Source organism: Schistocerca cancellata, chromosome 4, assembly GCF_023864275.1.
Source record: "Schistocerca cancellata isolate TAMUIC-IGC-003103 chromosome 4, iqSchCanc2.1, whole genome shotgun sequence".
Lineage (NCBI taxonomy): Eukaryota > Metazoa > Arthropoda > Insecta > Orthoptera > Acrididae > Schistocerca > Schistocerca cancellata.
The window spans coordinates 319,986,631-320,011,587 of NC_064629.1; the positions used below are offsets into that span (position 1 = coordinate 319,986,631).

At 39.8% G+C, this 24,957-nt stretch overlaps 1 protein-coding gene across 2 annotated transcripts in view; it reads right to left on the reverse strand.

The window, feature by feature from the left end:
* LOC126183550 (sarcosine dehydrogenase, mitochondrial) overlaps positions 1-24,957 on the reverse strand; it is a 270,038-nt gene that overhangs the window by 157,695 nt on the left and 87,386 nt on the right. Inside the window, exons 3-4 of one of the 2 annotated variants that reach the window (XM_049925625.1) lie at positions 24,730-24,865; positions 1,716-1,969 (exon numbers count right to left, since the gene is read on the reverse strand). In XM_049925625.1, the coding sequence (XP_049781582.1) occupies positions 1,716-1,969; positions 24,730-24,865 (390 nt within the window). The remainder of the gene's footprint in view (positions 1-1,715; positions 1,970-24,729; positions 24,866-24,957) is intronic. The other variant, XM_049925627.1, reaches the window with a different exon arrangement.

Here is a 24,957-nt window from a genome sequence, read left to right on the forward strand (position 1 = left end):
CAGAAGATTCTAAACATTGTTAAATGTCGGTATACTCCACAAGGAAAATCTCACAGATTCAATAGAGCTAATAGCTGTAGTCTGACAGGGTTGTATTTTGTCACCAATGCTCTTCCTACATGTCCCTGACTGAGTTATACGAGGAGTCACAATGGGCAAATGTCTGGAGGAGTTAGATTTTGCAGATTATATTGTTTCAGTAGCTCAAAGTGTGACAGATATGAAAGCTAAATTAAACTCACTGAAAAAAGAAGCAGAGGTTGCTGGGGTCAAGATAAACATAGGTAAAGCAAAGGAAATGAGAATAAATTCTGGGAACATGGAATTGCCACTGCTTGAAGGGGAGCAGCAAGTGGAGACTGGCAATTAATTCCTATATCTGGGTAGTGTAGTGGAGCTGGAAAGGATGTGAAGAACCACATGTCTCCTTACAACTGTAACTAATACGGAGAAACAGAGAAACCACATCAAAAATTAAAATTTATATTTTTAATACAAATGTGAATGCTGTCCTTCCATACATGAGTAACAGTTGGAAAGTATATAAAAAGATAACATCACAATTATAGAGCTTTGTAAATAGATGTCTCTGGTATATAATGAAAATCTGGTGGCCAGAAAAAATAAATACTGAGGATCAGTCAGGAAAAACACAAACCAGACACACACAGAAGAACAGATATGTGAGAGAAAGAAGAGATGTCTGGGGCACACATTGAGAAAGCCAGATGGAGCATCCAAAAAGAAGGCACCAGAATGGAATCCCCAAGGAACAAGGAGGAGAGGCAGACCTAGAAGTACATGGAAAAGGATGGTGGAAGGGGAAGCAAGTAAAGTTAGCAAGACCTGGGTGGAACTAGGGGAAGTGAGCAAAGACAGAGATGCATGACAAGTTCTCCTGAATGCACTATGCCCCCACAGGGGTCAAAAGAATTAAGACAGTAAGTCTGTTATACTGAGGGTCAGTACCATGCTCATTACACAAGCAATCAAAACAAAATCTCTATTCTCTGCACTAGACGACTATCATATTCACAATTCACAGTGATGGCTGGCAACTCTCTAAAGCCAAAGATTTTTATATTGAATTCATGAGAACAGTCTTCATTCAGTTTGTAGCAAATTCCTAAGAGAGAAATTTATGGAAATTTTCTATCACTCAATGAGAAGAAGTATATTATTATTGGTTAAATATGATATAATGTATCACTATCATATTTTTCTTAAGGACAGCAAGAAAACTCCATTTTTATACAATGAGTTTTCTGGTTTATCTGCCTTGTGTCACTGACCTTAAATGTTGCCTATTGTTTTTATGCAGATCAAACAACTAACTTTATGTTACATCTTTTAAATAGCCAGCTTATATCATCCACTACTGAGCCATAGAATAGAATAATTAGAAGCTTTTTACTCTGTCCTTCAAGGCCACTCTTTTGTAGTTCCACTTCAGGGTGCACTGAGATCTGTAGATAAATTATTGTATGTTTGTGTTTCTTTATGCCATCCCTTGTATCTCAAATGGTATATCCTGTTCATACAGTTATATTATTGGATAGACTAGGAACATTTATATGTTTGTTTGCAAATATATGTGAGTACTTTATCCACGTGTGCCATATGGTTAGTGACATTTGTTAGTTAATTCTGAAAAGATATTATACAGACCTGAAATTTTTAAGGGTGAAAAAAATAACAGTTTGAAAGATATTTACCTTGTTGTGAGCTATGTAAAGTCCACCATTATTTATCCAGCCAGGATTAAATCCAGTCTCTATTTCCAGTTTTGCAAGTAAATTTCGAGTTGCTGCCAAGAGTTGAATTTCAACATCATTTGGACGCAAGCTCCAAACAAGACCAGCTGAATGCCATGTTGTTCCAGAGGTGACTTTGGAGCGTTCTAGTAGCACTGTGTCAACTCCCCGTTTTGCTAGCTGATAAAGTAGGTTGCATCCAGCAGAGCCTCCACCTGGTAATTAATGTTACTTATAACTTAAAAGTAATACAGTTTTAATTATACAATATAGAGTAAGAAAGTAACAGGTGTTTTACAACCTGAAAAGATTATTTTGTAAAAAGCTGAAACATAAAACATAACACTCAATTCTTTATGTACCACTCATGTCCGCAACCTGGCTACCACTAGCACGTTTGCTTATGAGTGACCTACCATTCCTCAGAGACTGTTGTGTATCTTTATATTTACATTTAATACAGTCTTTTAAATTTTGAATACACAATTGTCTCTGGAAGCGTAATATTTCATTTTGCTATATTTACATTAATTTATTTGCATTCCTAGCGTATAGTATAGCTTTTAAGTTCTATTCACCTCTTTTTGGAAAAATATTAGTAAAGTACAGATTACAGCCTGAAATGAGCGTATATTTGTGCTATTCTACATTTACATCTACATCTACAAAAATACTCTGCAAGCCACCATATGGTGCACGGCAGAGGGAACCTTATAGCACTAGTAATCATTTCTTCTCCTATACCACTCACAAAAAGTGTGGGAAAAACAACAGTTTGTACACTCCTGGAAATGGAAAAAAGAACACATTGACACCGGTGTGTCAGACCCACCATACTTGCTCCGGACACTGCGAGAGGGCTGTACAAGCAATGATCACACCAGGAACCGCGGTGTTGGCCATCGAATGGCGCTAGCTGCGCAGCATTTGTGCACCGCCGCCGTCAGTGTCAGCCAGTTTGCCGTGGCATACGGAGCTCCATCGCAGTCTTTAACACTGGTAGCATGCCGCGACAGCGTGGACATGAACCGTATGTGTAGTTGACGGACTTTGAGCGAGGGCGTATAGTGGGCATGCAGGAGGCCAGGTGGACGTACAGCTGAATTGCTCAACACGTGGGGCGTGAGGTCTCCACAGTACATCGATGTCGCCAGTGGTCGGCGGAAGGTGCACGTGCCCGTCGACCTGGGACCGGACCGCAGCGACGCACGGATGCACGCCAAGACCGTAGGATCCTATGCAGTGCCGTAGGGGACCGCACCGCCACTTCCCAGCAAATTAGGGACACTGTTGCTCCTGGGGTATCGGCGAGGACCATTCGCAACCGTCTGCATGAAGCTGGGCTACGGTCCCGCACACCGTTAGGCCGTCTTCCGCTCACGCCCCAACATCGTGCAGCCCGCCTCCAGTGGTGTCGCGACAGGCGTGAATGGAGGGACGAATGGAGACATGTCGTGTTCAGCGATGAGAGTCGCTTCTGCCTTGGTGCCAATGATGGTCGTATGCGTGTTTGGCGCCGTGCAGGTGAGCCCCACAATCAGGACTGCATACGACCGAGGCACACAGGGCCAACACCCGGCATCATGGTGTGGGGAGCGATCTCCTACACTGACCGTACACCACTGGTGATCGTCGAGGGGACACTGAATAGTGCACGGTACATCCAAACCGTCATCGAACCCATCGTTCTACCATTCCTAGACCGGCAAGGGAACTTGCTGTTCCAACAGGACAATGCACGTCTGCATGTATCCCGTGTCACCCAACGTGCTCTAGAAGGTGTAAGTCAACTACCCTGGCCAGCAAGATCTCCGGATCTGTCCCCCATTGAGCATGTTTGGGACTGGATGAAGCGTTGTCTCACGCGGTCTGCACGTCCAGCACGAACGCTGGTCCAACTGAGGTGCCAGGTGGAAATGGCATGGCAAGCCGTTCCACAGGACTACATCCAGCATCTCTACGATCATCTCCATGGGAGAATAGCAGCCTGCATTGCTGCGAAAGGTGGATATACACTGTACTAGTGCCGACATTGTGCATGCTCTGTTGCCTGTGTCTATGTGCCTGTGGTTCTGTCAGTGTGATCATGTGATGTATCTGACCCCAGGAATGTGTCAATAAAGTTTCCCCTTCCTGGGACAATGAATTCACGGTGTTCTTATTTCAATTTCCAGGAGTGTATTCCTCCACATGAACCCTAATTTCTCTTATCTTATCTTCATGGTCCTTATGTGAAATGTACGTTGGTGGCAGTAGAATTAGTCTGCAGTCTGCTTCAAATGCTGATTCTATTTAATACAGGAGGGACAGCACCAGTAGCAATTTCTAGTAAGATGAGCCAATGGAAAACATTGTCAGCCCCCTTTCCAATTTGAATTACTTTTAGTTGCAAGCAAAAAAAGTAAGAAACCCACAAATAAACCAAGGTGAGACATTATTTGAAGCAAGTACTACATTAGTAATAACTAAGAGTAGCAGTAATAGTAAGCAAAAGAAAGCCAGCTCATCCCATTTCAGAGACTGCATTATAATGTTTAATTAATAACTAAAAAAATTACGAGACTTAGAAATAATCCTACATTGTGACCTAAATGTTGATGTTATCTCTGTAACACAGGAAAACAGCAAACAGAAACAGTCAGTATCTCTGGTATTATCCTAGGCAGCTCCATCTAATTTCAGAAACTGCACTATAATGTTTAATCACTAGCAAAAAAATTACAACAGTTAGAAATAATACTGGCTTTTGATGTAAATGCTGATGTCACCTGTATAACACATCAATGGGTAGTAAAACAGCAAACAAAAACAGTAAATATCTCTGGTTTTATCCTAGACAGTTTGTACTGTTGATCTCGCAAGAAACATGGAGGGATAACTACTTTTCAGAAGAGAATTAAGGTATAGGGCAATCTGATCCAAACAAATTCCAATTTGATAAAGGAAAAAATCTTTGGAATGGCAAGTATTTGAGGGTCATTCAACAAGTAAGACAACACATTTTTTTCTCAGCCAATTATGGTTGAAAAAATGAGGAATTTGTTGAGGGATATTGTGGAATATTCCCACTTAAGGCTCTACAGTTTCATGAAGTTCCATTAGGTGGCAGCATTATACATAGCCTTCAAAATGGCATCTGTAATAAAGGTGATTTCCAAGAAGAGAGCTGTCACTGAGTTTCTTTTTGCAGGAAACCAGAGCATCACAGACATTGATGGGCTCTTGTAGAATGTCTACAGAGACCTGGCAGTGAATAAAAACATGGACAAGGCACCCGTCATCATCACAAGGTCACTGTGACTGCTGCAGTGTTGGAATGAGTGGACACTCCATTTGAGGTGATCATTGGATCACAATCAAACATCCCAAAGCAGAACTGGATGTCTCTGTTGGTAGTGTTGACACACTCACCCACCATTTGGGGTACTCAAAGGTGTGGCCCACTGTGTTCCTCGCCACCTGACAGGAGACCATAAGGAACAACAAAGGACCATCTATGTAGAATCACAGATGTTTTATGAGGCTGATTGTGAGAATTTTTTGTCAAACATCATCAAAGGCAATGAAACATGGGTTCATTATTTTGAACCAGAAACAAAATGGGAATCCATGGTGTGGAGCCACATTACTTTTCCTCCAAAGAATAAGTTCAAAGCCACACCCTCAGCTGGAAAAGTCATGGCAGTGGTCTTATGACTCTGAAGGGGTTATTCTGCTTGATGTCTACCCTCATGATGAAATGATCAATTCAAAAGTGTATTGTTCTACCCTCAAGAAACTGATGAAATGACATCAGCTTGTTTGTCACCACAAAAATGCAAATGAACTTCTTCTTCTCCATGACAGCACAAGGTCTCACACAGGTCTGTACACTGAGAGGAGGGCACAAAACTTCATTGGACTATTCTCCCTCATTCACCACACAGCCTGGATATTGCACTTTCTGACTTCCATACGTCTGGCCCAATGAAGGGTGCACTGCACCAGAAGCAGTGCATATATGATGGGAAGGTTACTGATATTCACCAATAGATTGGTACCATATAGGCATACAGATCATCCCACTAAAGTGGTGTAAGGCCATCACATCAAACAGAGATTATGTTGAAAAATAAGAGTTTTGAAACCTAAAGAGTAGGGAATAATATGACGTGTTAGAATCTTGAATAAAATCAAGCTGCTTTCAGACTAAAAAGAATGACAGAGTGCAGCTCACAAGTGATCACAATCAACAGTGGTAACTCCATGCTAACTGCCATTTTTGCCAAGTTTCATCCACACCGTGACCCGACATTTTGTCTCAGAAGTTAAATAATGGACCCAGGTCTCATCTCCAGTGACAAGCTGATGCAGGATTTTGTCCATGAGCTGACCTCTCAATTATGTCCCATAAATGTTCAATGGGATTCATGTCAGGCAATCTTGGTGGCAAAATCATTCACTCAATTTGTCCAGCATGTTCTTCCAACCAATCATGAACAATTGTGGTCTGGTGACATGGTGCATCATTGTTTGAGAACATAAAGTCCATGAATGGCTGTAAATAGTCTCCAAATGGCAAAACATAACCATTTTCAGTTAATGATTGGTTCAGTTGGACCAGAGGGCCCAGTCCATGCCACATAAACACTGCCCACACCATTATTCAGCCACCACCAGCTTGCACAGTGCCTTGTTGACAACTAGGGTTCATGGCTTCTTTGGGTCTGTGCCACACTTGAATTAGCTCTTACCAACTGAAATCGGTACTCATCTGATCAGGCCACAGTTTTGCTGTCATTTAGGGTCCAACAGATATGTTCATGAACCCAGGAGGGGTGCTGCAGGTGATGTCATGCTGCTAGAAAAGTCACTCACATCGGTTGTCTGGTGCCATAGCGCAGCTACACCAAATTTCACTACACTGTCCAAATAAATACATTCGTCTTTCCCACACTGATTTCTGCAATTATTTCAGGCAGTGTTGCTTGTCTGTTAATACTCTAGTCAAATGTGGCTGCTCTAGGTCATTAAATGAAGCCTGTTGGCCACTGCATTATCCATGGTGAATGGTAATGCCAGAAATCTGGAATTCTTGACTCACTCTTGACACTGTGGATCTCATAATATTGAATTATCTAATGACTTTTGAAATGGAATGTCCCATCCATCTAGCTCCAACTAACGCTACCCATGCAGAGTCTGATAATTCCTGAAATACAGCCATACTCACTTCGGAAACCCTTTCATGTGAATCACCTGAGTAAAAATGACAGCTCTTCTAAATCACGTTGTGTACATGATACTACCACTATCTGTATATGAGCATATTGTTATCCCATGACTTTTGTCATCTCAGTATCTGCACTGTCCAATCTCATGAATGTGACCAGCAGTCAAAAGACAGAATAACCACCTTTTGGAGCACTAGATGTGCAGGAAGAGAGTCAGTGAGGTTGTGGAAGGTACCATTAGGGATGTGGAACCATGATGACTCCAGTGCAGAGGCCAACAGCACTAGGTTTCTCAGCTGAGGATCCACTGCTTGAACAGCCCAATCAAGGTTGTCCTGCAGGTTCTCTATAGGGTTTAAATCTGGGGAGTTTCATGGCCATCTGATTACACTAAACTCATCCTGGTGCTCTTTGAACCATACATGTACACTGTAAGCTGCGTGCCACATTTCATTGCTGTGCTGGTAGATGCCATTATGCCTAGAAAAAATAAACCACATGTAGGGGTGACCATGATCCCAAAGGATAGATGCATACTTGTTTTGATCCTCTGTGCCTTCCAGGATGATAAGGTCACCCAGGGAATGCTACAAAAATATTCCCCAGACCACAACACTTGCTCCTGTTTCCAGGGTGTCTGATTTCAAATGTTTCACACCATACACATCTACAACCACGTCTGATGGAGCATAAAAAAGGGTTCATCTGGATAGGCCACCTGTCACCACTCAGTGAACAACCAGCTGTGGTATTTGTGTGCAAATTCCAGCCTTCATCACTGATGAACAGCAGTCAGCATGGGTGCAAGAACTGGGCACCTGCTGTGGAGGCCCATACACAGTAATGCACACTAAACGGTCATTGAGGAGACATTGTTGGCAGTCCCTTGGTTCATCTTGGCGATCAGTTGCTCAACAGTTGCACATCTATTCACCTACACATATCTCTACAGCTGTCGCTCACCCTGCATCTATGGCCTGTGGTGTCCCGGTGCCAGTTTTGGATAGTGCCATTTTGCCATGCATGGTATACTTTAATTACAGCAGTACGCAAACAGATTACAAACTTTACCATTTTGGAAATGTTTCAACCCTTCACCCTAAAGCAAAGGATCGTGCTCTTTTGGATGCTAGATAAATTTCTCTGTTTATGCAGTATGACAATGGCTTCACTGTTTTCTGCATCCCTCTGACACACTTTATGTACCCTCCACAGCTAGTGTTGCCACCTGCTGTCTGTGTGTGTGTTCAGGATCTACTCCCAAACCCCTAAATCAATTACAATGAAATTTGTCAAACAAACAGGAAACTTCATGAGCACCAGTTTACAATCTCATAGCTCCCACAGAGGCAGAGGTAATGGGAAAGAACAGTTTTTCAGCTCCTGACATGTAGGCTGTCCTGAAAGGCAGGCACATTGTGTGGGAGTAGTGTTAGCCTGTCTAATCAACTTCGTTTGCAGAGAAGCCTTCACGTCAGAGACAAGAAACTTTTTCCAGCGACCAGTGTGTAGGCTACCTGCAGCATGGGCATGTTGTGTGAGTAGTTTTGGCCTGCTTTATCAACTTGTTTTGCATGGGCCATGTAAGTGGATGGGCACAGCTGGGGAAAGGATGACATGGATAGAGAAGGGAATGGACAGAGGAAGAGGGGTAAGAAGTTATTGATAAGAAGGGATGGGCGGATGGAGAGGAGGGACAGAAAAAAGGGGCAGGATGAGAGGGGGAAGATGTGGACACAGACAGTGTAGAGGAGGGAATAGTCAGAAAGAGGAAAAGTAGGAGGTGGACAGAGAGTACTCTACAGCACTGGCCCCTTAGTTAGTTTGCATTTATGGTAAATCTCTCAACTATCCTAAGGTCCCAAACCATGAGGATACGTTCAAGTGACCCCTGTATATAAGAAGGGTAAAAGAATGAACCTGAAAAATTACAGACCAATATTCTTAACATCAATTTGCTATAGAATTCTTGAACATATTCTCAGTTTGAATACAATTAATTTCCTTGAGACCAAAAAGCTTATGTCCATGAATCAGCATCATCACGTGTGTGAAACTCAGTGTACCCTTTTTTCATGGGATTCATTGATAACTACTGATGAAGCACAACAGGCAGATTCCACATTTCTAGATTTCTCAAAAGCATTTCACATGGTGCCCCATTGCTGACTAGGAACAAGAGTACGAACATATGGAAAAGGTTCCCCGATATGTGAGTGGCTCAGTGATGTCTTCAGTAACAGAACCCAGTATGTCATCATTGATGGTGAGTGCTCATCAGAGACAAGGGTACCATCAAGAGTGCCCCAGAGAAGTGTGATAGAACCAGTATTATTTCCTATACACACAAATGGTCTGTTGAATAGAGTTGGCAGCAATCTGCAGTTGTTTGCTGATGATGCTGTGGTCTATGGTAAGGCATCAAAGGTGAGCGACTGTAGGAGACAAGATAACTTAGACAAAATTTCTAGATAGTATGATGAATGGTAGTTACACTATGCAGTCAAATGTATCCAGACACCCCCAAATACATACGCTTTTCATATTAGCTGCCACCTACTGCCAGGTACTCCATATTAGCAACCACAGTAGTCATTAGACATCATGAGAGAGCAGGATGGGGTGCTCCGAGGAACTCACGGACTTCAAACGTGGTCAGATGATTGGGTGTCACACCTCTGTATGCAATATTTCCACACTCCTAAACATCCCTAGGTCCACTGTTTGCAATGTGATAGTGAAGTGGAAACGCGAATGAACAATGCATATAGGCCGACTTCGTCTGTTGACTGACAGAGACTGCCGAAAGATGAAGAGAGTTGTAATGTGTAACAAGCAGACAACTATCCAGAACATCATACAGGAGTTCCAAACTGCATCAGGATCCACTGCAAGTGCTATGACAGTTAGGCAGGAGGTGAGAAAACTTGGATTTCATGGTCAAGCAGCTGCTCATAGGCCACACATCATGCCGGTAAATGCCAAACGATGCCTCACTTGGTGTAAGGAGCATAAACATTGGATGATTGAACAGTGGGAAAACGTTGTGTGGAGTGGCAAATCACAGTACACAATGTGGTGATCCGATGGCAGCGAGTGGGTGTGGCTAATGGCCAGTGAATATCATCTGCCAGCATGTGAAGTGCCAACAGTAAAATTTGGAGGTGGTGGTGTCATGGAGTGGTCGTGTTTTACATGAGGGGCCTTGCACCCCTTGTTGTTTTGCATGGCACTATCACAGCACAAGCCTACATTGATGTTTTAAGCACCTTCTTGTTTCCCACTGTTGAAGAGCAATTTGGGGATGGCAACTGCATCTTTCAACATGATCATAATGCACAGCCTATGGCAGAGTGGTTAGATGACAGTAACATCCCTGTAATAGACTGGCCTGCACAGAGCCCTGAACTGAATCCTATAGAACACCTTTGGGACATTTTGGAACATCAACTTCATGCCAGGCCTCAGCAACTGACATTGATGCCTCTCTTCAGTGTAGCACTCCATGAAGAATGGGCTGCTATTCCCCAAGAATACTTCCAGCACCTGACTGAACGTATGCCTCTGAGAGTGGAAGCCATCATCAAAGCTTACAGTGTGCCAACACCATATTGAATTCCAGCATTACCAATGTATGGTGACATGAACTTGTAAGTCATTTTCATTCATGTGCCCGGATACTTTTGATCATATAGTGTAGCTCTAAATGTAGAAAAAATGTAATTTAATGCAGATGAGTAGGAAAAACAAACCCGTAATGTTTGGATACAGGATTACCAGTTTTCTGATTGATGCATTCACATCATTTTAATATCTGAGTGTCACATCACAAACTGACAGAAAAATGGAATGATCATGTGAGGATTGTAGTAGGAAAGGGGAATGGTCAACTTCAGTTTATTGGGAGAATTATAGGAAAATGTGGTTCATCTGCAGGAGGAAATGTATAGAGAGAGGTGGAGCGGAGAAGATGGACAGGGAGAGAGGAGTTGAGGAGCTGGACCAGGAGAGAGGGGGAGCAGGAAATGGACGGAGATTGTGTGGAGGAGGAAATAGTCAGAGAGAGGGGGTGGAAGAGGTGAACAGATAGAGGGAGGAGGCAGAGATGCAGTAAGCAAGTGGAAGATTTACAGAGGTGTTGGGCAGCTGGCAAAGGAAGAAAGGGAATAGGAGATGGACAGAGAGAAGGAGAGGAGGATACTGATAGAGGAAGGGGCAGGAGAGAAGGGGCAGAGGTGGTCGCCAAAGAGTGGAGGAAGGAGGAAATGAAGAGACAAAGAGCATGGAAGAAAGAGATGAACAAATAGAGGTGGGAGGAAAAGGTGGACACAGAGAGGGAGAGAGAGTGATGTGTTGAATATATATGTCAAATGTGTACAAAAGTGAAACTCTGGGGAAAGGCTAGTCTTAAATGTTTTAGAACTGACAATATCAAAATTATTTCTGGTTAATTATACATCATTTTTTGAAATGCACAATAGTATAGTTGATTTACTCTATGTGACCAAAAGAGTTTCAGTTTAATTCCCACACTAAAAGATGCCACCAAGATTCACTATGGAGTGTAAAACTACATTACACCAATTATTTTATTCAAGAAGCATACTCTCCATACAACAGCAAAGTAGTAAATATGGGCTAGGGTGTTCATGAGTCTCTGTTGTTAGCAATGGAATTATCTTAAGATAAGACGCTACCCTTCAAAACCAGTGAGCACAGTGATGGTAATATTATGAAAGCATGCTGAAATGTAATATCTCCAATTTTTTTATGTAAAACCTCTTACAGACTTTTACATAAAACAAATGTTATTACCGTCACTGTAGAATGTTTGATTTTGTTGACAGAGCCACAGCCTACCCCTGCTTGCACCACTTCATCACTATCAAGAGTGAAGTCCTCAATGTTTATGTTTATGTTTTGGGGCAGATGAAAATTGGATGGGACCAGTTTGAAACTGCATGGTAGTTGATTGGTGACAATGAACCCAAGGTGTTGGATTGTTGTGTAGATGCCACAGCACTCACATGTGGTCTGCAAAGTCATGCTGAAGGAGAAGGTGCTCCATCTGTGGCCAAAGTCTTTGAATTTGAAATTTTATTACAGAATGCTGTTTCTCACACACCAACATAGTTATGTTACACACCTCCATGTCACTCACTACAATCTGGAGCTCTCTAGCAGCACAGAGCTGCAAATATGCAGACATGAAGAATAAAAGTGTAGAATTTTAATAATATCTGTTTTATTTAAAAAGTTTTAGGTGTTTTCACAATAAAAATTTGGAGACATTACTTCTTAGTGCGTCCTTACATAAACTTGTGCTACCTACTAAAGCAGGAAACTTGGGATGAGATGTTCAATGAAACTGATGTGAGAGAGAATTTTCAATAAATTTCATGGATCATATAATTATAATTTTGATATAGCCTTCTTACTTAGGTATATAGATTAAAAGGAGTTGTAAACAAAAGCTGAATTTTCAACTGGCATAAAACTCCCCTGTGCAAAGAAAAGAGTTCTGCATTCATGTAAAAAAATGTAATCCAGTAATTATTAGAAATGCAAAATTATATCAAAGAGTAGGCCTCTACAGAAAGATCTACCACAAAGTTATTAGAGATGCAAGAAAGAGGTAATGATGAATATATCTGCAAATTAAAAAAAAAAAGGCACAGGACACTTGGAATATCATCATATCTTAAACTGGCATAAAGCTAGAGTCAAAAAGCATTACCCTAAAACTTCAGAATATAAGTATGTGATACCAAATCAGTAGCTAACATTATTAAAGGGTTCATTAGAAAATAGCAAATTATTTGATGCAAAATGACTTTCAGACTCTTAATATGCAGCACACTGAAAGCTGAAATCCTCCCAGAGGGTCTATGTTTCTCAAACAGGTCACATACGATGAGCTCATAATGGCAATGACTTCATTAAAGAAGTTTTTAAGTGGTTTTTACAACTTCCTAAACAGTATTATAAACTGAACAGGATATTGTATTGATGAACCTCTGAAGCATCTTACTAATCATTTCTATGTCACAGGTGCATTTACCAATCTTCTGAAGGTTGTGAAGGTCACACCCTTGTACTAAAAGGGAACCAGAGACTAACGTTAACAATTAAATGGCTGTATCTCAGCTTTGCAGCTTCTCAAAGATCTATGAGAAGCTCTTGTATAATAGAGTGCTAGAGTTTATAAACAAAAAATTACTGCTGCCAAATCATCAGCATGGCTTCAGGCAATCTACATACACAGTCACAGCTTTCTATGAATACCTGCACACTACCCTCAAAGCTATATATGAAAAGGAAATGGCTACTGGAATATTTTTGTGACTGTCCAAAGTGTTTGTCATTACAAATCATGTTACTCTATTAAATAAGTTAGGAATAAAGAAAATTAGAGGTATTAAAATGAATGAATTAGATTGTATCTTACTAATCAGCAACAAAAGGACATCTTAAGAAGAAAAAATACTCATCGGAAAAGACTATAAGCAAATGTGGTATGTAACAGGCGTTGACACTGGCCCTGTTCTCTTTCTCTAGAATACATAGATGATACAAGTAATACTGTTTGTGCTAAACAGAAAATCTATTGTGGATGACACCAATGACACCAAAATTTTATTAAATGTTTATAAGGAAAAGACCTTTAGTCATTATCAAATACATCATTGATTTTTTATTTGGTATTTCATTTCCTCTCCTAAAGACCTATTCAAAAACGTATCACAGTGTACCATTCACTGAAAGATGATGTTATTAATTACATAACACAACATTGACTTTGAGCCCATGATCACAAACTCATCCACTTGCTGGAATTGTCAGAAAACAAATAAAAACCAAGTAAAAACATAACACAAAGTTGACTTTGACTTTCCTGTGCCATTGCCCAGCAGTAGAACATTCAAAGGTGCTCAAATTGGTGACCCTGGACACTGATACACTGGTGCACTCATTGAATGAAAGAATTATTTACTGCTTCCAGTGTTGCCTGCTGAAGAGAATTACAAGCAAGCACAGTATGTTCCTGCATGTCCTCTAGAGTTGTTGGAATATCACAGTAGACAACGTCTTTAATGCATCCTCAAAGCAAAAAGTCCAGAGGATTTAAATAAGGAGACCTAGCAGGTCAAGTAGCTGTTCTTCCTTGACCAATCCATCTGGCAGGATACCTTTGGTTCAGAACATGACGTGTACACAAGGCTTTATGTGCTGGACATCCATCATGTTGATACCATATAGGCATTCTGGTTCTTAGAGGCACTTCATCCAGAAGAGGAGGAAGAATTCACCTAAGGAAGTTGGCATATGATGTGCCGTTTAGATTGCCATTGATGAAGATGAAAAATTGCTCATAGCGCTTAAGGTATGTACTTTCAACTGTATACATTTATGCCATTAACTGTGATACACCCTGTATATATGAAACAATAGTCTTTCTAAGAGATACACTCCTGGAAATTGAAATAAGAACACCGTGAATTCATTGTCCCAGGAAGGGGAAACTTTATTGACACATTCCTGGGGTCAGATACATCACATGATCACACTGACAGAACCACAGGCACATAGACACAGGCAACAGAGCATGCACAATGTCGGCACTAGTACAGTGTATATCCACCTTTCGCAGCAATGCAGGCTGCTATTCTCCCATGGAGACGTTCGTAGAGATGCTGGATGTAGTCCTGTGGAACGGCTTGCCATGCCATTTCCACCTGGCGCCTCAGTTGGACCAGCGTTCGTGCTGGACGTGCAGACCGCGTGAGACGACGCTTCATCCAGTCCCAAACATGCTCAATGGGGGACAGATCCGGAGATCTTGCTGGCCAGGGTAGTTGACTTACACCTTCTAGAGCACGTTGGGTGGCACGGGATACATGCGGACGTGCATTGTCCTGTTGGAACAGCAAGTTCCCTTGCCGGTCTAGGAATGGTAGAACGATGGGTTCGATGACGGTTTGGATGTACCGTGCACTATTCAGTGTCCCCTCGACGATCACCAGTGGTGTACGGTCAGTGTAGGAGATCGCTCCCCACACCATGATGCCGGGTGTTGGCCCTGTGTGCCTCGGTCGTATGCAGTCCTGATTGTGGCGCTCACCTGCACGGCGCCAAACACGCATACGACCATCATTGGCACCAAGGCAGAAGCGACTCTCATCGCTGAAGACGACACATCTCCATTCGTCCCTCCATTCACGCCTGTCGCGACACCACTGGAGGCGGGCTGCACGATGTTGGGGCGTGAGCAGAAGACGGCCTAACGGTGTGTGGGACCGTAGCCCAGCTTCATGGAGACGGTTGCGAATGGTCCTCGCCGATACCCCAGGAGCAACAGTGTCCCTAATTTGCTGGGAAGTGGCGGTGCGGTCCCCTACGGCACTGCATAGGATCCTACGGTCTTGGTGTGCATCCGTGCGTCGCTGCGGTCCGGTCCCAGGTCGACGGGCACGTGCACCTTCTGCCGACCACTGGTGACAACATCGATGTACTGTGGAGACCTCATGCCCCATGTGTTGAGCAATTCGGCGGTACGTCCACCCGGCCTCCCGCATGCCCACTATACGCCCTCGCTCAAAGTCCGTCAACTACACATACGGTTCACGTCCACGCTGTCGCGGCATGCTACCAGTGTTAAAGACTGTGATGGAGCTCCGTATGCCACGGCAAACTGGCTGACACTGACGGCAGCGATGCACAAATGCTGCACAGCTAGCGCCATTCGACGGCCAACACCGCGGTTCCTGGTGTGTCCGCTGTGCCGTGCGTGTGATCATTGTTTGCACAGCCCTCTCGCAGTGTCCGGAGCAAGTATGGTGGGTCTGACACACCGGTGTCAACATGTTCTTATTTCCATTTCCAGGAGTGTATTTACGAAGCTCCAGTGCATCTGAACAAATAGATGTGGGCACAGTCCTGGAACAAGAAACTGCAATTATTCAAGTCTCTCGTGCTAGGACACCTGACTATCAGAAAAGAAGACAGTTATACATTACCATGTTAACAATATTATGTTAGTAAAGAAAGAAAGCCCTTAAAAAACTAAAGTTATTTTTGATGGATCACAATGTTCAGAGTGTAAATGAATTACTCAGCAAATGAAACAGAGTTTTATAATGTAAAATTACCAGTCATATTTCCTGAGCCCATACTTTTTAATAAACCATAATGATGTTCAATTGTATTATTGTGTTTTAGGGCTCTGTTATTGGAGGTGCACACATACCTCATTAAATATTGTGAAACAACTAAAACTAACTCAGTATTTTCTACAGAATTTTATATGATGAATTTTATTAACATAGTCATACAGTGCGGTGATGGAAGTCATGAGATAGTGATATCCACATACAGAGATGATGGTAGTATCATGTACACAAAGTATAAAAGGACAGTGCACTGGTGAAGCTGTCACTTGTAGTCAGAAGATTCATGTGAACAGGGTTATGACTGCATGAACAAGACTTAACTGACTTTTAATGCTGAATGGTAATGGAGCTAGATGCATGAGACATTCCATTACAAAAATCATTACAGAATTCAGTATTCCAAGATCCACAGTGTGAAGAGTGTGCTGAGAATACAAAATTCCAGCATTACCTCCCATCACAGACATCACAGTGGCCAATGTCAATGACCAAGAGCAGCAGCAGCTGTGTAGATTTGTCAGTGGTAACAGACAAACAACACTGTGTCAGATAATCAGTAATCAATGTGGTATGTATGACAAAATGTGTGTGTTATGACAATGTGGCAAAATTTGGCATTAGTGGACTATGGTGGCAGACCACCAATGTGAGTGCCTTCACTAAGAGCACAACATTGCCTGCAGTGCCTCTCCCAGGGTCAAGATCTTATCAGGAGGACCCTAGATGACAAGAAAACTATGGCCTGGTCATATGTGTCCTGATTTCATTTGGTAACAGTTGATGGTAGGGTTCAAGTGTGGTGCAGATCCCATGAAGCCACGGACCCAAGTTGTCAACAAGGCACTGTACAACCTGGAGGTTGCTCCATAATTATGTGGGCTGTGTTTATCTGGAATGGACTGGGTGCTCTGGTCCAACTGAACTGATCACTGACTGGTAATGGTTATGTTCTGCTACTTGGAGATCATTTCCAGCCAAACAAAAACTGAAGTTTTATGGATGACAAAGCACCATGTGACCAGGCTACAATTGTTCACGATGGGTTTACAGAACATTCTGGATAATTCAAGTGAATGTTCTGCACATCCAGATTGCCTGACATTAATTCTATTGGATATTTAAGGGACATAATCAAGAAGTCAGTTTGTGCAAAAAATCCTGCACTGGCAACACTTTCACAACTCTGGATGTTCATAGAGGTACTATGGCTCAGTAGTTTTGAAGGGGATCAATGACTTGTTCAACCCAGGCTGCATCAAGCTGCTCCACTATGCTGGCCAAAAGAAGTTCTGACATTATATTTGGAGGTATCCTATGGCTTTTGTCACCTCACTGTTTGTACCTACAGTGAACTTCTGTATTGTCCATAGCAAACACCTATGATATATTATATTAATAGTCTTATACATATGTAATGTTTATCTCTTTATTTTTTTAACTTGGCCTGTATCTGTATCAGATGTCACACAACTAAAAAAGGTAAAGAAATCAATTTATAAAAAAATGGTTCAAATGGCTTTGAGCACTATGGGACTTAGTATCTGAGGTCATCAGTCCCCTAGAACTTAGAACTACTTAAACCTAACTAACCTAAGGACATCACACACATCCATGCCCAAGGCAGGATTCAAACCTGCGACCGTAGCGGTCGCATGGTTCCAGACTGAAGCACCTAAAGCCATTTGGCCACACCAGCTGGCAAATCAATTTAAATAATTGTAAATGATGTGATATTAAATGCACTTCAATAAAACTTGTTAATACAGAACAACGACACACAGATTGAAGACAATATTGTAGGTGTAGTAATGAAACACTCCCGCATCAGATCTTTCTGTCATGAATAGTGAGTATTAATGTTTCTATTTTAATACTTCTTCACCCTCAGCAACCTTCACCAGTCTTTTTTCTAACAGTATGGCTCTCTAAAGTTGTTTTTTGATGCCTTACTGCTTTCATTTTTGAAGTTATATAGTATTGCAGGTCAACAGAGATAGGAAACTATTGGTATTTCTGTTATATTATGTAATGTCCTACAAAAGCTTGAAGTTCAAATTTCTTCTAACTCTCATGTTACCTCACATGACACAGATAATATAGTTTCAAAAGAAAGAATGGCCAGAAGAGCACAAAAATTCAGTGATACATTACTGTGGTTACCATACTTTGTGCTTCCCCATACTTTATGCTTCCAAGGTAAGTTCAGTTCCTATGGAGCAGATTGCCATTGTCACTCTCTGTTATGAAAGTAAGAATCAAATATATACAAGGATGATGAAATTCGTCCACTTGATCCACTAACCAGAGGTATGAAGAGTCTTTATACATAATAAAAATACTTCCAAATATAAACTAAAGACATGTCTAGTTAATAATTACTTCTACTCCATAGAATAATTTATGAATGTGTGTCACTATAATAGATTTGTGTGTGTGTGCGTGTGTGTGTGTGTGGTTTATGAAACACAAGTATGATTAACTTAATTACAGAACATTACAATTTGTTAAATGAAATTGTATGGTCCTAACAATCAAAAGTCTTAAGAAGGTTGCTGAACATATATTCTTTCTTATTTATCACTATGAGGGCTTAATTTGTGAGGCCATTTATGGCTTTCTCTGGTAATAATCCCTTATGGACATTTAACAGGAAATCAGTTAACAAGTTCAGCTCAGGAAAATGAGTCAATATTCAGTTGGACGTCACTTCTCAAATATTTTTATAAATGCCATAAGAAGTGAAATGGATATGTAATTAAAGGTAGTTTTCTCATCTATATTGTCATAGATGTATGTACTATGAGACACTTATGCCTATCAGAATATATCCACAAAGTCACTGATTCTATGTAAAGATACCTCACGTGTGGTCCTACATTGTCAATAAAAACTTCTAAAAACTTTTATTGAATGAAGACTTAAAAGCTTCTCAGTGACTACATTATTTCTGTAGTTACCTCTAAGGTAGAATTTTTCAAACTAACGTCTCTTTGGGGTGATTTCAGTGTCCACTGGACCAAATCTCATGGAAATATATTTGGATGTTTATTAGAAGAAATAAAATTTGTTTGCACTGTGGGATGTAACATTAAATAAGATGGCCAATGAAGTCAATGTGTTATCACTTCTATAGCTGTTCCATGTGGACTCAGTTTCAGATGCCAGGGTAGTTTTATTTGTCTCTTCATATTAATGGCCCAGCAAATTTTTAATTTATTCTTGGAACATTTTTTCTATGTGCTACACATATTTCATTTCATGATAACAGACTGCAAAATTTTGTAATACTGATAATAATGGAGTTCTTACTCTTGGTTACTGCATATTCTATTAAATAAATCTAGTTCTCCATTCCTGGAACAAGAGACAGTAATTCCATGTCCAGTTTATTTCTGGCCCTTGCTTCACTTTAAACTCGCAGTAGCTGTGCAATATTCTGCACCATTAGTAGTTGTTTTGAAACTATTGGTCTGCATGGTGATAAATCTACATTTGCAAGTAAAAATCAACAAAGTAATTGTGAATATATAATTTACTATGTTTAAATTTCTATAGCAGCTTGGACTCCTACATGTTCTGAAACAAGCTGGTAAGACAACAGGTGCAGGAAATCACTTATTCTAGTGCAGCTGTCTGGGTTACTGGTAGCATGAATGACTACAGAAGTGATGCCTCCAACATTCAGTAGGGAGTAAAATATGACCATAGGCAATCAGCAAGCATGTCTTGTGCAGCTGTAGACAGCATACAATTGTCACATATGTCTACACCACTTTTCGTCTTGTTGTACATAACGATCATTTCTGCTTTGTCTGTCTCTTCATCAACATTGTCATCATACTGGAGAATGGATACAAGTACAACATCTTTGCCTTTCTTAGGAATGAGTGGTACATGTGCACAAGATTTTCTGAAGGCACATTAAAACCTTTTGGATGCTTACCTGGTTTGTAAATTCAAGTGAAAATTCCATTCTACAAAAATATATAAATAGAACAGTTAACTGAGGTGTCCCTAATAAAACAATGCAACTGACAGAAAGTAACATCACATTAAAAAGAAACCTCTTGATAATAAAGTATAATATGGCTATAATGGCCTCCCTTTTACTGTTTCTCCTAAAGGTAACAATGCAAATTATATCAAATGTGACTAGATTAGATTAGATTAGATTTACTTTCATTCCATTTGATCCATAGTGAGGAGGTCCTCCAGGATGTAGAACATGTCAGAAAAACAACAATACATGACAAATATTTACAACACAAAAAAAAGGTAATGTACCATTCCACAGGTCCCAAGTGGAATGATCATCATTTTTTAATGAACACTATATGAAAGAATCATTTTGCAAATACTAATGCACTGAATTTAAAATAAAAAAAGGTTTTTTTTATTTATTTCTGAGGTAATAAACATGTAATACAACTACTACAATGAACACATTACTGCACTGAAATGGTGCAGAGGTTAGATTGTACTTATACACACACACACACACACACACACACACACAGATTGTGCAGAAGTTATATTGTACTTATATATATTCAAACACAAATCAGTTGGTCCTACTGAGAAATTCATCAATGGAATAGGAGTTGGCCACCAATAAATCCTTTAGGCTTCTCTTAGACTGAATTTCAGAGGTTGTTAAGCTTTTGATGGCCTCTGGCAAGTTATTGAAAATGTGTGTTCCTGAATAATGCACAGTTTTTTGTACAAGACTGAGTGACTTTAAATCCTTGTGCAGATTATTCTTATTTCTAGTATTGATTCCATGAACTGAGCTGTTGGTTTGAAAAAGTGATGTTTTTAATGACAAATTTCAATAAAGAATAAATATATTGGGAAGCAGTAGTTAGTATCCCTAGTTCCCTAAACAGGCTTCTGCAGGATATTCTTGAGTTCACACCACATATAACTCTTACTGCACATATTTGTGCCCAAAAAACTTTAGCTTGGCTTGATGAATCACCCCAAAAAAAGTCCCATATAACATTATGGAATGAAAATAAGCATAGTATGTCAGCTTTTTCATTTTTATATCCCCTATGTCTGACACAATTCGCATTGCACATAGAGATTTGTTAAGACGCTTCAACAGTTCTGTGGTGTGCTCCTCCAAATTGAATTTATTATCAAGCTGTAATCCCAAGAATTTAACACTGCCCACTTCTTCTATCTTCTTGTCATCGTATGTTAGACATATACTCGTGGGACACCCCTTACAAGTTCTGAACTGCATGTAGTGTGTTTTTTCAAAGTTTAGTGACAAAGAATTGCTTAGGAACCAGTGATTAATGTCCACAAATATTTTATTAGCTGATCTTTCTAAGACTACACTTGATTTGCTATTTATTGCAATGTTTGTATCATCGGCAAACAAAACAAACTTGGCATCTGGTAATGTTACCAATGAAAGGTCATTGATATACACAAGAAAAAGTAAGGGCCCTAAAATAGAGCCTTGTGGGACCCCACATGTAGTTAGTTCCCAGTTGGACGATGCCTGATAGCTTGATACATGTCGCTTTCCTAATAACACCCTTTGTTTCCCGCCAGAAATATAAGATGTGAACCATTTTGCAGCATTTCCTGGTACACTATAATATTCTAATTTACTTAAAAGGATATTATGATTTACACAGTAAAATGCCTTTGACAGTTCACAAAATATACCAGTTACCAGTAATTTTTTATCTAACGAATTAAGCACATTTTCACTGTAAGTGTAGATAGCGTACTCAATATCAGAACCCTTTAGAAATCCGAACTGTGACATTGACAGTATGTTATTCAAAATAAGATGGTTATAAAGCCAATTGTACATTACTTTTTCTAAAATTTTTAGAATGCTGGCAAAAATGAAACTGGACAGAAATTTGATGCTATTTATTTATCTCCCTTCTGAAACAGTGCCTTAACTTTAGCATATTTTAACCATTCAGGAAATATTCCACTGATAAATGACTGGTTACACAGATAGCTTAATATGTTAACTCAGAATCACATTCTTTAATTAGCTTTGTTGATATTTCATCATACCCACTAGATATTTTTGATTTTAAAGATTTTATGATGGACATTATTTCTGCTGGGGTAGTGAGGGTCAAATTCATATTATGGAAGTTACTTGAAATATCTGGTCTGAGTTATCCCATAGCAGCATCTACAGAACCTGACAACTCCATCTTTTCAGTAACAGTTATGAAATGTTTGTTAAAAAGTTCTGCAACACTATACACATCTGTCACCAATGTATCATTCACTCTTAATGCTATTTGTCCCTCTTCATGTCTGGTTCTACTGGTCTCTTCCTTCACTATATCCCATATTGTCTTTATTTTGTTATCTGATATGACTATCTTTTCCTTGTAATATATTTGCTTTGATGTCCGTATTACAGTCTTTAATATTTTGCAGTATTTCTTGTAATGTGCTATAGCATCAACATCGGAACTGTTTCGGATTGACAGATACAGTTTTCTTTTTGTTTTACAAGATACCCCTATTCCATGAGTAATCCACGGCTTCTCTGTAGACTTTGTTCTAACCTTGGTAAGTTTTGGGGGAAAACAGTGTTCGAATAAGGTAAGCGCTTTATTAGCAAAAATGTTATATTTTTCATTCATGCCATGAGCACTGTAAACATCAGTCCAGTGAATGTCTCTGAGGAGTGTCCTAAAATAATCAATTTTTGGCTTATTGATTACCCTCTTGAGCTCAGATTTAACAGATTTTATATCCTGTTCAGTATTATTATTTAACAGAAGGAACTGTATGTCATGATCTGAGAGGCCATTGACTATCGGTTTTGTAATATAATTTTGTTCATTGGACTTTTCTATAAAGATATTGTCAGTGACTGTTAGTGAGCAATTTGCTACCCTAGTGGGGAAATTTACAGTGGGAATTAAGTTGAATGATAGTGTTACTAACTCAAATAATTTCTTATTGGGAGAGTCTTTAAGGAAATCTACATTGTAATCACCAGCAACCACTATTTCTTTGTTTTTGGTTGTTAAATGTGCCAGTACAGCTTCAAGGTGATTTACAAACAGATTAAAGTTACCTGCAGGTGCTCGATATACACTTAATATTACGAAGGATTTTTTGTGAAATTCTACTTCTGTAGCACATGCTTCCATATGCTGTTCTAGGCAAAATTTGTGAATGTGTATGGTCTTAAATTTATGACAGTTCCTGATGAATGTGGCAACTCTTCCTTTCTCCATTTCTGATCTACAAAAGTGAGATGCTAACCTGAACCCTGTAACACTTAAAAGTTCTATACCAGTGGTCACATGATGTTCAGAGAAGCAGATTATGTCAGCAGGGTTTGAAGACTCTAATTCATCTATGCAGATAATTAATTCATTAATTTTATTTCTCAGTCCTAGAATATTTTGATGCAATAAAGATAGCTGACATTTCACATTGACTGATTTAAAATTGGGTAGAGTTAAAATATCTGCTGACTGTTGAAAATTCTTAATCAATGGCTGTTTATGCTGATGTAATAAACTAGAATTATGTTTTTTGGTTTCTTTCTCAAACTAAAGGTTTGTCTCACATGGGACTGTCAGTCCACAATTCTTGAACTTTCAGCACCACTGCTCTAGTCAGAATGAAACAAAGGAATAACATACTACTGTTGGTAACAGGAAGGTACTCATGTCATATGATTACTTCATCTGAAGAGATGAAAAAGAAAGGAAAGATACATCTATGCAGATTGTCAATCTGCATGTGACTATTGCAGGGTAATTTTATCCTGATGCATTTTAGGTGAAATCAGAATTCAGTCGGAAATAGGAATATGTTTACAGAACAGATAATGTTTTATCTAAACTGAGTGCTTTATAAATGTCCTCTTGTATGCTGGGCAGAATGAATTTATACCTCAGGAACTAAGGTCATGTGTACCTTGTATGCATTAATTCTGTAACACTCTGGCAGTAAATCCTTCTCCAAATGGCCTTAGCCTAAAGTTTGCCAACAATCTGATGATCTTAGTAGTAGATGAATATGATGTGAATTATATGTTATACTGATTAAGACTTGAGCATTAGAACTGGGTCTGATAAGGAATCAAATAAGGCAGAAAATATCGCAGTTAAACGCAATGACACACTTAACATAATGAATACTTCTAATTACAGCTACAATTACCATACACATAAATACCATAATAATAACATATAGTTAGCTTTATATACAAGATTAATTAAATTTAAGTCACTTAATTCTAATACAGTCCATTTTTGTCTGGATGTATTACTAAGGATTATGATCTTAGTCCTTTTTGTAATATACAACAGCTATACCAGCTTCTAGTTATTTCCAAACACAATGATTTGAGAACAAACGGTGATGGTTTGCAAAGACATAACATGACAAAATGTACTCACACTGCTAGCTATACTAGTACACAATTTGTCAGTAAAATAACAGAAGTAATGATGGCACAAGTATCCAGCCCTAGAAGGAAAATGTCCATAACTTATTATAAATGAGATTATGATGCAAAACACAAGGTGCAAATTATAAGTTAATTCTCAAATTAAAAAGAAAATCAGAGGGCTTCACCTATTATGACGACATCAGCAGCTGAGGGAACATTTGGTTCTTCTGGTTTCTGGTTTTCCTTTTGCTTTGGTGGACCATTTTGCATGCATCTCACCAGCTTACTGAAGTCATTGCTTCCCTGTGGAATGAAGAATGCCTATAGAAACATAATAAAATGAGTTTTATAATACAGTGGAGTAACCCACCACCACTAAGGAATATTTTATTCTAGTTTGATGTAAAAATGAG